The 15125-nt window shown below is 35.9% G+C and overlaps 1 protein-coding gene across 1 annotated transcript; it reads right to left on the bottom strand.

The window, feature by feature from the left end:
- Positions 1-323: 323 nt before the first annotated feature.
- LOC113304147 (G2/mitotic-specific cyclin-2-like) lies at positions 324-3545 on the bottom strand. Its single transcript, XM_026553208.1, has 10 exons — positions 3542-3545; positions 2999-3063; positions 2724-2846; positions 2442-2618; positions 2222-2350; positions 1805-1894; positions 1477-1704; positions 1225-1320; positions 945-1123; positions 324-552 (listed from the first exon to the last, which is right to left on the bottom strand). Exons 1-10 carry the CDS (start codon positions 3543-3545, stop codon positions 324-326), a joined length of 1320 nt encoding a protein of 439 aa, XP_026408993.1.
- Positions 3546-15125: the final 11580 nt, after the last annotated feature.

The following is a 15125-nucleotide window of genomic DNA, read 5'->3' as shown; positions in this document are numbered from 1 at the left end:
AACGACTGTGTCCATCAGCTGCATTCTAGAAGTGGTTTTTTTCCAAAACGACTATGTCTGGAAAAAGTTGAATTCTTTAAAAAAACTACTTTCTTTAGCAGCAGATCGGCAAAAACTGACAGAAACAGTAGTTTTTTAAATTATATTTCATAAAAAAAAATTGATATTGATTCAGCTGAATCCAAAGCTGATTCAACTGAATCAAAAACTAAAAACGGGAATTAATTAATAATGACTTCGAAACTGAATATAATAGCGACTTTAAACTCATTTTGTATGGAATAGTGAATTTATTGAATAGTGAATTCAATTTACAATTTCGACTATCTCAAATCTTCAACTGTGTCAAAGTTAAACTTGGATTTACTACTTCCTACTTTCCCTGAAGAATCAATAGATTCTGATATAGAACTTTTAGACGAAGACCTATTTCCCAAATCATATCCAGAATGACCACCACTAGAACCATCTCTCCCACCACCAGGCGGAGAACAGAAAGACCCATTATCAATTCCCCCCGCCGTCTGCTTCAACACCCCAGTCAGTAGGTTGCTGCGAAGCCTTAGGAATGTCATTTACTTTCCCACTGAACATGACTAAATTCTCCCAATCCCACTACAAGGGAGTCTTTGTGTTCCACTCCATCACTGTTCCGAGTCCAGAACCACCCGCAACCATCCTTTGATAAAAAAATGTATATATTTAGTGGGGAGTATAAATGGTTTCTCAATTAGGAGAAAAAATACGAATCTGATATCTGGAACGATGTCTACCATGAGATAAACCCCAATATATTAAAACTAAGAACATTTAACTAGCTTCTCGTAAAAAAAACAATCATAAATGTCGGCTAAATGTGTACATTCATAACACTCGCACTACCTGTCGAATGTCCAAAGAAAAAACAAGGAATTCGGTGTGTTCAAGAAGAAGTTATCACTTACTGTAATTGATCTTCTGAGTAATATGAATGCCACTCTGTGGTCTTACTCCAATGTCTAGTCATGTTAAGAGTAAACTGAGCAGTGTAGATGGCTGCAGCAGCTAACAGAGATGGTGGTAACCTAAGCATGTCATGATCAACCAAGGATAGCTCGATCAAGAAAAAAGAGAGAATCTCAAGCTGGTTCAAAATGCAAAAAATATGTTAGTATCCAAGCTATAAAAAGTTATAAAATACTATGGATCAACAGTTTAATCTGATGGAAGACTAACTATACAAACCTTCTTATCATACTGAGCCGCTTTAAGGAATCTTTTCATAAATACATATGAAGTTGGAACTGACATATTGAATTGCAATGTATTTACTATCGATTTCTCTTGCAAACATGTTTATGCAGTGTTGGAATCACAATGTCGAAACTGGGTAAAACTAAGGATGCTAAACATGTTTCTGCAGTGTTAGAATCACAATGTCGAAACTGGGAAAAACTAAACACACTTGATAAGAGATATATGACTTAAAAGTGAAACATTTACCATAGCAAGAACTTGCTTCCTTGTATAAGCCTTGTCAGAAATTAGAATAAGATCATCTACAACCGGTACTGAAACTTCCTCATACTTGCATGCTAAAAGCATGGCTGTAATTCCGACCAACTGAAGTTTCTTTCGTTCCACAGTTTGGTGGGCTAAGAATCTGTCTATAATGTTAACCATAAGGAATAATGTCTCATCCATGAGCTCAAATTTATAATGCACCTGTCAAGATTCAAATTTATAATGCACCTGTCAAGATTCAAACCAAGAAGGATGCTTACCCTTTCTAGGAGATAGAAAATCATGTCAAAATTTCGTATACCTCGATTAACCAATCAACTAGGATGACCCTCATCTTCTCATTGATGTCGGATTGCTGAACCATATAGTTGGGAGATACACAGCTAGAATTCTGGAAAAAAGGCAAGGTTCAATCAAGTTACCTCAGGCTTTACAAGTCTACCTTATCTTACTTTTGCATTCTTACTTTTGAAGTTTTGGGGATTTCAGCAATAAAGAAAGTAAAGTTAAAGTACACTCTAAATTGGAATAGTTAGGCAAAGCATTTGAAGGTATTCAGATTGAAGAATGTCACTAAAGCAAGTAAGACTATCACTTGATTCTCAAATGTGCACTTTGAGTAAATGGAGTATGTGCATTTTGAGTAAATGGAGTAGGAAAATCAGACAATGCTACATCAAAATTGAAAAAAGTAAGAGTTGAAAACAGTGAGACTAACCTCAGTTTTCTTGTAGTGAGCATATATATCATCGATATAATCTAAAACTGCAAGTGTGTTCTTTGAGTCGCAACTATCAATATCCAGAATGAGTTCTTCAACAATATCCTCCATCTCAACTTCCTCTTCCTACAACATTACATTATAGAACTGTTAACATTGTTGCCACTACAAGAAAATAAGGAACAAACCCTTAACACAAAACACAAAATCATCATACCATTAAATCAATATTCTCGAAGATTTCGACTTCATCAAGAATTTCTTCAGTGTGCTTCACAAACATTGGATCGGAGAAGGAACTATCTGCTCTATATTTATCTACATCTATAATGACCTTATTTGATACTTTTTCAATCATAATCGATGATGAAATCTGTACTGGCTTCTTAGTTTCCTGTAAACATTTGAATAAACCTAAGGAAAACCAATCTATTTCGTATATCACATCTAAACAAAGAGATTACTGGGAAACATTTTGGTTCTAAGAGAAACGAATTACCACTTGACAAGGTTGGTTTTGGTTAGAAATTTGAGTAGCAATCTTTCTTGTAATTGGTCTATGCACAACAACGGAAGGATTTTTGTCACAGATCCCATGATTTTTATACAAAAAAACAATTTTCTGCTAACATCTTCTTAATGATGGCTTTCTGTTATTTAACAGACAACAAAAAACACAAATCAATTATTACTTTTTCAAGCAATTTTCTTTAAATGAATCAAAAGGAGCAAGATAAAATTCTCGTTTATTTTCAGCGTTCATGTGAAACATACCAAGTCATTGTCTGCAGCATCAAGGGAATACATGTATCCATGGACGCCATCACTTCCACCATGTCCTGATTTTTTTAAGAAAAGTACATAATACATCAGAAATGACTAAATTATGACATGAAACCTATATAAATCTAAAGAAATTGAGTGCTCCCACGTGATTACCAGCATCTACTCCATCTATGTACACAACGGGGCCAAATGATATTTGGATAACAAGACAACAGGGTGAGGTGTTCTTCTCTAGTTCCAACAGGGATGATGTCAAATAGTTAATTGCTTTATCAGGCTATGGACCACCTGCAGCACATCAAGAGAGGCATCTCCCTCAAATGAGCAGTATGCAAATTACAGTATATGCACCACACTACCACCACCCCTCTGGTGAATAGGATGCAAACTTCAAACATAACAGAGAAATATGCCAAGAAAGCTTCAGTCCTACTGCACGAAGCGTGCGCTTTTAAAACCCCTGCATACTGCAATTTAGAGCAAGATTTATATTTTGTCCATCATTCAGTCATGCAGAAAGCACCTGCTAACCCATCGGTACACCAGACAAACAACATAATAATAATAAAAGCTTTAAAAGCATCTACAGTTCCACAAAATGAGATTTTAGCATTGTGATGACAAGAAATAGTTCAACAAGAAAATTAATTAATCAACCATTTCAATGAATCTAGAAGGGGAAAAAAACAAAACGAAAAAGTAACAGTTGTCGAACATAGGATGTCCTGAAAAAATATATGTTTCTACTTTACCAAACTGAGTAAGTAGTTCGCAGAAAAACTAGCATTAGTAGCAAGCCATTTCCTTGTTAAAAATATCGAAGGCCACAATTCAGTTGCTGATGTAGCCTTCGCGTATAAATTCTAACCTGAGATTTATGATTACATTAGTCGGAGTCATTATAATTAATAGGGTTAATGTGGAAACCTTCCCTTAGCCTAGCCCAGTATGCATGTGTCTGAGTAGCTCTTCCCCTACCAGCAAGGTCAATAAAGTTCTGCAGGTACTGCAGTTAGAGTCTGCTAATGGTGGTGTTCGTTAAGTTGTAAAGAAGATATATACCTCGATGACAGTTCTGAAATCCTTGGTTTTAGCTTATTTCCTGATAACATGAAGATGAGACCATGTGTTCAGCTCTCCTTTCACATAGAGAAGATAAAAAAAAGAAAAATTCAAGCATTCAGCTGAATTTTTCCTGATATCCATCCCAATACTGGTTGTTTTCTACAAATTTTGAAATTAGTGGAGCTTGGTTCGCAGATGCAGTGAACACATATGGATCTTCATAAGCACTAACATTTAGGCCTTCGACCCTGACCCAATCGCAGATCCATCATTCCAGCCTTAAGATGCAAATAAAATCAAGACTATATCAACTAACAACCACAAAAAGAAAAAGGGATGAGGAATATACTTGACACCTTCACTACCAACACATACACGAATATCCACTCAAACTGAAATTCAATGAATAACATATGAACTAATTTTCCACATGTTCTGCATCCCAAGTAAGGAATTAATATTTGACATCGACAGAGATGTTACAGAAGAAAAATTAAGGAACCCAACCATTGAGTTAAACAATTCGATACTTAGGACAGGAAAAAAATAGAGTACTCGATAAAAGAAAGAAACAAAAAGAATGATCCTTATTCCATCCGTAATGCATATGCATTTCATCACTCGACAATAGTATTAGACTATTTTCCCTATAACACCAACAAGAACACATGAGTTTGAACATGACAATAACAGAACCACAGTATTATTAGATGATGTTCATCCCATGCAATCAAAACAAAAGATGTTCATATTTAACGGAGGTGCAAGATAAAAGCATTTAGGATCAAAAGTCTCAGCACCAAGAACCAATTTTTGTCTCACCAGAATTTGTAATGGTCTGTCATCCTTGTTGTTAACCCATTTACTGATGCCGTCACTTCTGGAAGAGATAATTATGCCTGGAAGACAAAAAAATTAATCTATCAAATAGGAACGCTATACATGAATCAAAACATACCCAACAATGTAAAGTGAGTTCATATTCGGACACCAAATCGAGTTAACAATACACCATCCTTGAGTTTCTATGTCAACCATGGTTAGCACAAAAAGAAAGGCTACCTAGGATACAATATTGTAAACTAAACAAACCTTTTTTTAGTCTTTCCCATAGTCTTCATAAAAGCATGTAAGCTCTTTCTTGCTCCACCAAGATCCTAACCTGCCAGCTAGCTTCCTCTCCTACATAGCAAAAGTATCTCATCACTAAGTATATACACAACATAAACAACACGGACTTCAATATGAACGATAAAGTAATCATTTAAGATTCTAGAAATCCTAAGAGAAGTGAGGAACCCGGTTTTAATTGTACATATGGATCTTTTTCTCCTGATTTTAATTTCTTTAGCCATTCCAACTCTTGCTTCACCCATGCAGACTTTAGGTCATTCCAAATTGAATATCACCCATATAGTCCAGACCCTACAATCACAAACACAATCTATTAGCCACATATTATACACTTAATAAAAAGATACAAGAAGCATCAATATCATACCCCTTTTGTTTCTTCTTTGACTGTTTATCCATGTGATCAATTTTTTCATCAACCTTGACCAGATAAAAAAAAATGAATAGCAGTTACGGTTAAAGATTTCAAACTATACGAAGATATATGTAGCTTAAATAGAAATCAAAATAGATTTTACCTTGGTAAGACCCTCAACATACTGATTAAAGATTTTTGATGGGGTTGTAGTAATGAGGTTCAAACTGTCGGACTTGTGAAGACTAAATTTAAAGATTTAATAAAATTATATACAAAATTATTAACAATGGGTGCGAGAGGTAACCAAGACAATAGATTCCACTATTATGCAAAATTGAATGATAAATATTTCAAAACTCTATTCAATTTTTAAGTCCTCTTTTATCTTTAATTCACTATCAATCACACAGATTCTCAAACATTATTTGTAAACCTTAAGCACAGATTATCAAGAGATTAAACCAAGCATAACCTATCAAACTGAATAACAAATAATTAAGACAATCATTCAAACAATTTAAACTCTGCAAAAGCAGCGATTAGGTGAATTATATAATTAAATGAAATAGTTACCCATTTATGTTGCGTGAATAGCTTCCTCCATTTCCTTGGTTACGAGGGAATTAGCTCATCATAGTATAAATGCTCTCAAAATAATTTATTATGGCTCAAAAATGGTTTACAAATGATGAGAAGAAGATAAAATGGTGTAAACAGCTAATGTGTGACCCACAGAAGCGTCACACTAGAACGATACATATGAAATGCTGTAGTCTTTGGGAAACTATGACCCACACTCCACTGTCGCTGTCACTGTTGAAGAACGACAGTCTTTTACAGTCTATTGTTCTTCGTGTTCATCTTCATGCAGCAGCAGAAACAAAGTTTTGTTAAACTCTGATTTCGTCTTCTCTAGCTCTCTCTAGCTCCCAAAACTCTCGACACCTTTTCCCAAACTATTTTGCCTTGTATTTATAGTGAATTGGAGCCAAAAATCCGACCATTGATTGCATATATTCTCCATTTAATCCAAATATTCTCAGCTGCCAATAATAACGAAAATTTCCATTTTTAATCCCATGCACGCGTTAACTTTGATCCTGCACGATCCCAAATGCCTTCTCCACGCCTCAACACTCTTCCAACGCTAGTAGGACTCTTCCATGCACACAAGAACTTCAATTTTTGCTCGTGTTACAGTACACGTGCTCTGTTTTGGGTGTGTGAATCATACCGAAAATTCCAGCCAAATTTGATCGATCATGTCACCCATACTATGTTCCTTAACCTATATCACATCTCTATACCAAATTTCAGCCATTGAAATCGACCCATAACCCCTTCATTTTAACGATCGAAATTCTTCCAGAACTGTTTAGAAATTTCCCGCCAAAATCGTTTCAAATGGGGAAGAAACTGGTATTCCCCTATCCAGAGTAGGGGTGCGAATAGTAGCTGCCTTGGGGGTGACCTGGAGGTTCCCCTTAGTAATTAGGTTACCCCTTATCCAAAAGTGAGTGTCCGAATAACACTTGTCCTCCGGGTGCCAAAATCAATTTTTCGAGCCGAATTTTCCAAAAATGTTTATTTCCTAAAAATACATAAAAAACACAATATTAGTACAAAAATAGACTTCCAACAATACAGACATTGAGGACAAATTAGACACAAAAATGTGTCTATCAAATACCCCAAAACTTATTATTTGCTAGTTCTCGAGAAAAACTAATAAAAAATAAATAAAACCGAGTTAATCTCGGGAGGGTTTACCAGAGGTGTGCCCACAAAACAATTACTCCAGACCCTAGCTTATCTATGTAGAACCTTGGAAGGCACTAAAGAATCTCCTTGGTTGGCTTACAATCACTGATTACAGGAGGAAGTACCCTGATGCGAAATTCCAATTGTTGTACACGAGTTTACACTCAAGCATACTAAAATTCATATAAAGTGACAGATATCTACTCAGATAGTTGCACTATGGACATGATATTCGGAGTCAAACTAATCATATGGATAGAAAAAAAAGGAGATGGAAATAGAAAAATGTAGATGGTTTTGATGTTAACCAAACGATCGATGTTTCACATATCTGTCTGAAGGCCACTGCTAGAATGAACCTATCCTAATGGACTGCGATACCGGTCTGACTAATATCAACATAACTGGCATATACAAGGGAACCAGTGGTCGATAACTTAAATCTAGATCAACAAACTGGCAAATACAAGGGAACCAGCAGTTGACTATACAAAACAATAACCATTTTTTTTTTAACTTAACGGCATGAATAGATCTTTTTGATCCAAGCGCATGCTTCTTGTCAGCAGATTACACGATAGTTCCCACGGGTCCTGCATTCCACGCTTGCTTAGGAGACAGAAACAGGGAGAACACACGCATATTGCTATCCAAGTGTTAATACTTATTCCTATTGGTCTAACTGGTCCAGTCTCTTTTTTTTTAGTAACTCAGTCACTCTAATTCACCCTAGCAGTGGTAACAACTTGAATCGTGTGCCCCACCTAATCACTTAGAGAAACATAGTTTAAAATGAAAAAAATAAATAAAAAAGAAATAAAAGGTACTCAACGAGATATGGTGCAACTATCATGTTATTCTAACACCTGAGCTCTGTGCTTTTATGAATAAACTCTTTCGATGTTTCCATCTAATCAGATTGGTTCCTCAACTCCTATAACCAAGATGTTCCCATCCACTTAGATTGGTTAGTGCAAACCTTAATAGGCATAAATTTCTAGGCTCTGGAGTTTACTAATTGCAACTAAAAAGTTTCTCCCATACCCCCAAACTTAAACCTAACATTGTCCTCAATGATCTAAAGATGAAATTAAAAGCATAACAAGGAGAAACGGAACTATTTGAAGCAAAAGAGTTAAGGAAGGATATTACCGTGTTGCATGAGATTGGGTTACCTCCCAAGAAGTGCTAAGTTTAAAGTCTTCAGCCAGACTTATAAAAGGATTGGTCAACTCGAACCATAAAGTAACAGTCGAAATAACTGTGGGTTTTCAAAACCAAATAGAGCTGACCATAGGAAACTCCAGTGAACCAAGAAAATGGACAAGAAAAGCATGCCCTTACCTAGTTTCCTGAAAACTATCGCTAATTGCGGTTCAGGTTCAGGTTCTATGAAAGGGTCTAAATAGAATATTTTCATTGGCTGCGTTTCTTCATAGATGGGATCCAAATCACTAGGTCTTAGAGTCTGTAAAAACTCAAATACGAACTTAGAATCACTAAGTAATAACCTAAATAATTGCGGATCCTCTAAGTCAATCAGATATGACTTACATAGTTGAACACAGTGAAAGAGGTGGTTTTCCTTAAGAAAATGTGTCGACCCTAATATCCTAAAGTGATTAGGTTTAGTATCAAAACTTAATAAACGACACATCTTAAAATCAAAAGTTCCCACAATTGGTTGAAAATTTTTTGGTGGGAAAACAAAGTCAATCTTGGTATCATAGCCTAGGTTAACCACATCAACCAGAGGATGGGTTTCTAACAACTGAGCTTCTTTCTGGACATCATTAGGTTCGGGAAAACGTGTATGAAGATAATCTTGTAAGATGGTTGAGGCACAAATGTCAAGTCCTACAGGAGGGTACTTTCTAAGAGTTAAAGCACACGGAGAATGATAATCACCCCCAAACTTAGAGTTTTCTGTGTCTCTAGAAAGACTAGTCACAACTTCCCTAATTTCTAGGTCATCAGATTCCTGGAAATGGTCAATAGATTCTTCTAAGTTGGGTTCATCCTCACTCATTTCTACGAGTTTATCATCTTCTAAGACTAGTGTTTCTAAATCGCTAGATTCTAAAACAGTATTCTCAGGGTAAACTCTTTCCTCTAAACCATCATCACAATCATATAAAGGATTATCAGAGAAAGGCTCATAAACTAAGGTTTTAATCATAGTTACCTCCTCCGATTCACTGATAGGCACATCAAATAATGGATTATCCAACATACTGCAGGCTAAAGGATCATGAACTACATCGTCTAAAACGGTGGTATCTCTAGTCAAATCCATCCTTTTGAATAGGTGAATAATTATTAAAATTATTTGGATTTGTATTAGAAACAACACTATCATTATAAAGCTCAATCGGAGTAACAAATTCCTGATCACTATGCCTACATATTTCATGTTCTTCATCAATACTATCCTCATCATAATCATCACTATAATAACATGAAAATGATCGAACCTTATCAAAAATAGTGTTACCAATTCTAACCTCGTCCTCTAAATTAGGCAAATATTCACTATTGATATCAAGGGTAGAATTAGAAACCCTATTTTGGAAATTTAGATTATTTCGAGCAGCATTAGCCAACTGTTCATTTTCTGCCTCTAGACGTGCCTGAATTTCACTGAGCATAACACTTATACGTTCACCACTCTCGTTTATCATCTCAGAATATCGTGTACACTCTTCTTTTGAACTATTCATTGCAACTAAACATTTATACGTCCTTTCAATCCGTTGTTGGGTCTCTTCTAGAGATGGAACAGGTTCAGAAATATCATAATCAGGACTAGTTTCCAAAAACGAGTAACCAGTACTACAGTGTTCCTGATTTTCTTGCTCGTAAGACCAATTCGCGTGTGGATAGTAATTGGGCTCACCATGGTATGAACCATAACCTTGAAAAGGTTGGCGTTCCCAACTACTATTCCCACCATGGTCATAAAACTGATGATGTCCATATTCAAATTCAGGTCGATACTCATTGTATTGGCTTCTATCATACCAGACATTGCAAGGGAATTCTACACAACCACAAACAAGGCCGACTCGACTCTACCAAAACAAACCTAAATTTCTAGCAAACAAAAAGCATGATGGCTTCACTTAGATTGTTTTCTAGACCAGCTTCTATTCCTTCGAAAAGGAATTCGTTACAATTTGAGCACACCCCTGGAATCAATCCGAGCTAATGTAAGTTGAATCGAGGCGAGGGAAGCTTAGTAGAGCTTTGATACCCAAGGCCTCACCGCATTAGAAGGCGGCGCAGTCACGCATTCAACTCACAGAAACCATCATGAACTTTGAAGTGTGCTTAAAGAGCAACCAATATTTTTCGAACAGTTTCCTATTAAGCTCGTTACCCTATCGGTCTCGTTCTATTCCAAATTTTAAAGCTTGGGTTCGCGTTAGGTTTCGTTTTCCTAAGGCGGGCAAGAAGGGAGCGGTGATGAAATCCGAACCCTTATCTTGTATTGGCCAGGCCTTGCCCTTTACTAGGAATTTAAAAGTCCAAATTCGTCCTCAATCAATGAATCACCTTAAGGAATACAGTAAACCCGCTGACAGGAGATTCGCGAGTGTTTCGATGGACTTACCTCCCGTACCAGACGGGGGATGAACCGTTGAAGTCGACTCGGGCCACGACTCCTATGTCATGTACGAACCCGAGGGGCCGAGACGATATAGTAATCGTCGTCCTTCCCTGCACACAGTTTATATAATTTTTTTTTTTTAATAATACCCTTCCGTAGGGTTAAAAAAAGAATAAAGTCCAATTGTCCAGAATAAAGTCCAAATAAAAAGTCCAAAAATTACAAAAATTATGAAAAATAAATCCTATTTACAAATTCTAAAATAAATAAATAAAAGCTATATACAAAAAGAAATAATAATAAAAAAAATTAAATCCTAAAAAAAAAATTATGTCTTTTTTTTTCTTCTCTTTTAGCTTTTAGCTTTAAGCTTTTCGCAAGTCCTTAGTATTCCACGTCGAACCTGTAAATCAAAGACACAAAAAGAACATAAAAAGGAACAAATAATAGTAAAAAAATAATAATAATAACCTAAAAATTCTACCTAAGCACAAATCCGCGTCGGCGGCGCCAAAATGATTAAAGATTTTTGATGGGGTTGTAGTAATGAGGTTCAAACTCTCGGACTTGTGAAGATTAAATTTAAAGATTTAATAAAATTATATACAAAATTATGAACAATGGGTGCGAGAGGTAATCAAGACAATAGATTCCACTATTATGCAAAATTGAATGATAAATATTTCAAAACTCTATTCAATTCTTAAGTCCTCTTTTATCTTTAATTCACTATCAATCATACAGATTCTCAAACATTATTTGTAAACCTTAAGCATAGATTATCAAGAGATTAAACCAAGCATAACCTATCAAACTGAATAACAAATAATTAAGACAATCATTCAAACAATTTAAAACTCTGCAAAAGCAGCGATTAGGTGAATTATATAATTAAATGAAATAGTTACCCATTTATGTTGCGTGAATAGCTTCCTCCATTTCCTTGGTTACGAGGGAATTAGCTCATCATAGTATAAATGCTCTCAAAATAATTTATTATGGATCAAAAATGGTTTACAAATGATGAGAAGAAGAGAAAATGGTGTAAACAGCTAATGTGCGACCCACAGAAGCGTCACACAAGAACGATACATATGAAATGCTGTAGTCTTTGGGAAACTACGACCCACACTCCACTGTCGCTGTCACTGTTGAATAACAACAGTCTCTTACAGTCTATTGTTCTTCGTGTTCATCTTCATGCAGCAGCAGAAACAGAGTTTTGTTAAACTCTAATTTCGTCTTCTCTAGCTCTCCCTAGCTCCCAAAACTCTCGACACCTTTTCCCAAACTGTTTTTCCTTGTATTTATAGTGAATTGGACCCAAAAATCCGACCATTGATTGCATATATTCTCCATTTAATCCAAATATTCTCGGCTGCCAATAATAACGAAAATTTCCATTTTTAATCCCATGCACGCGTTAACTTTGATCATGCACGATCCCAAATGTCTTCTCCACGCCTCAACACTCTTACAACGCTAGTAGGACTCTTCCATGCACACAAGAACTTCAATTTTTGCTCGTGTTACAGTACACGTGCTCTGTTTTGGGTGTGTGAATCATACCGAAAATTCCAGCCAAATTTGATCGATCATGTCACCCATACTATGTTCCTTAACCTATACCACATCTCTATACCAAATTTCAGCCATTGAATCGACCCATAACCCCTTCATTTTAACGATCGAAATTCTGCCAGAACTGTTTAGAAATTTCCCGCCAAAATCGTTTCAAATGGGGAAGAAACTGGTAGTTCCCTATCCATAGTAGGGGTGCGAATAGCAGCTGCCTTGGGGGTGACCTGGAGGTTCCCCTTAGTAATTAAGTTACCCCTTATCCAAAAGCGAGAGTCCGAATAACATTTGTCCTCCGGGTGCCAAAATCAACTTTTCGAGCCGAATTTTCCAAAAATGTTTATTTCCTAAAAATACATAAAAAACACAATATTAGTACAAAAATAGAGTTCCAACAATACGGACATTGAGGACAAATTAGACACAAAAATGTGTCTATCACATACCCAATCGATTCAGATCGACCAATTTTATTTCTTGGTACAAGCTGCATTAACAAACATGAAAAAAACCAATATCCCCAACAAATTCCAGATTCAAATAACAATCCCTAATAAAACAGGTAAAACAACATCATTAACATACCTGTAAAAATCAAAATCCCTAACAAATTCCAGATTAAAAGAAAAATCCCTAATTGCAGATATAACCCTAAAGTCTAATCGAAACAGATTTTTTTTGGTGAAAATCCTAGAATCTTACAAGAGAATTAAATCTAACCAAATCCAAATTAAACAAGAGAAAAAGAAGAAGAAGTAGTAGAAGAAGAATCATACGCGATGTAAGAAGAACCAAATCCAAATTAAATCTAACGGGATTCGCTTGCGTTTTCACGTCTATTATCTCTCTGATTTTGTTGCCTGTGAAGAAGTTCGCGTGGGTGTGCATATCGATTATTTTCCATATCTTGTTCTTCACGTCTTCCCTAACGTTGATCCTGTAAGTTATCATCTACTTGTAGATTTTCCTCAATGGTTCCTAAAGGTTGTATTCGCCTATCATCTCTCATATTAGATCTTCTTTGTCTTGACGAGCTCTTGCTTGTTCTTGTCCTTGAGCTTGTACTGTGGTACTTCTTTATCTATGCTCTCTTAATCCTATATTTTCTTCTCTCAAATCATTATTTCGTTGTATCAAATTCGCACGTTCCTCATCTTCTCTCTGTCGTTCTGCCACAAATCTTTGTCTAAGTTCCTCAATCATCATATTTTCTTCATTTCCTTGTGTTAATCCTGCATCTCCAGTTTCTTGCATATCTTCTTTTGTAGAATTTTTTCTTCCAGTATGAACACTTACTCTGTCATAATCAATAGCATTATGTTGCTCTGGTTCGCGCGGAGGTTCATGTTGAGCTTCATTTCTTTGATTATTTCTTTCTTCTGTTCTTGAAGATTCATCGACTTCAGCTCTTCGTCATCCAGCAATTCTTCTACTTCTCCTGATTGTTGCCGCTTGCTCTACAGTAGACTCGATTCTCACCATCACCACTGTCTTATTAAGGAAAAATTATTCTTAGGAGAATGAAAAGTTTCTGATAATGAATATTACAATTGTTTATTCGAAAATTTTGGATCTAAATTTCTAATAACGGAATATTGTGAACGATCTGAGGTCTGATTCCTAAGCAAATTCACCAACATGATATATCACTCCAAGTTGTTTCTAGCGCCAAAATGTAGTTGCAGAAAATCCTATAACTACATCCATTAAGTAATTTAAGTGATAATCTAAGTAATCATAATGGAAATTGTAAAATCATTCATTAAGATCTTTAGTTGGATACAAATTGATATGAAAATCCTAACTTGCTCTCCAAATAATCTTTCTCTCTCCTAAGTTTCTTGTCTAAGCTCTCAAAAAGATCCCCTTCTTTACATGGCCGCTCAATCCCTTATATACGATCTTACATACTGGATAACATCTAATAAAGCCCATATTTTCGGATCTGGTGTGTGTTATATACGCACACTTACATTGACTCATATCGCACACACTCTAAACTTCGCACGGTTCTTCACACTTTTCTCGTGATTATTCTGACGTCATCTGATACGTCATTTCAATTAATCTATATGTGATATCCTTCGCTCATATTCAATTATCGTTATTTCGCACATTTGAGGCGTGCGTGGTATTTTACTCCTACATGAACCATGATGAATGGGCTGAAAAAAATGCGGTTTAGAGCTTGAGAAGGCTAGATTTCATATTCTCTCCATCTCCAACATTCAAACTTCAGATGTAAAAGGATTTTCTTAAGAGAAACAGAACACATGATAGAGACAGAGAGAGTTTATCATAAGTGACATACTACTGAAAGCTACGAATGTTATGTCTCAAGGGAAGGGACAGGGAATCTTATCTAGTTATAATTAGGCATGCACAGAACCGAACCGTAATCGCAAACCGAACCGATAACCGCACAAACCGAACCGTAACCGCACCGAACCGATAATCCAACGGTCGGTTTCGGTTTTAATTTTAATAACCGTTAGATCTTCGGTTCGGCCAACGGTTCTACCAACAACCGCAACCTAACCGAACAGATTAACCGATTAATGTAGGTCGTTGATTTATTTCTATTCTAATCAATCCTAGCCGTCTAAATT

This window comes from Papaver somniferum, chromosome 8 (genome assembly GCF_003573695.1).
Source record: "Papaver somniferum cultivar HN1 chromosome 8, ASM357369v1, whole genome shotgun sequence".
Classification (NCBI taxonomy): domain Eukaryota; kingdom Viridiplantae; phylum Streptophyta; class Magnoliopsida; order Ranunculales; family Papaveraceae; genus Papaver; species Papaver somniferum.
The sequence above is the reverse complement of the archived record's forward strand: the minus strand, read 5'-3'. Positions and strand labels throughout refer to the sequence as shown.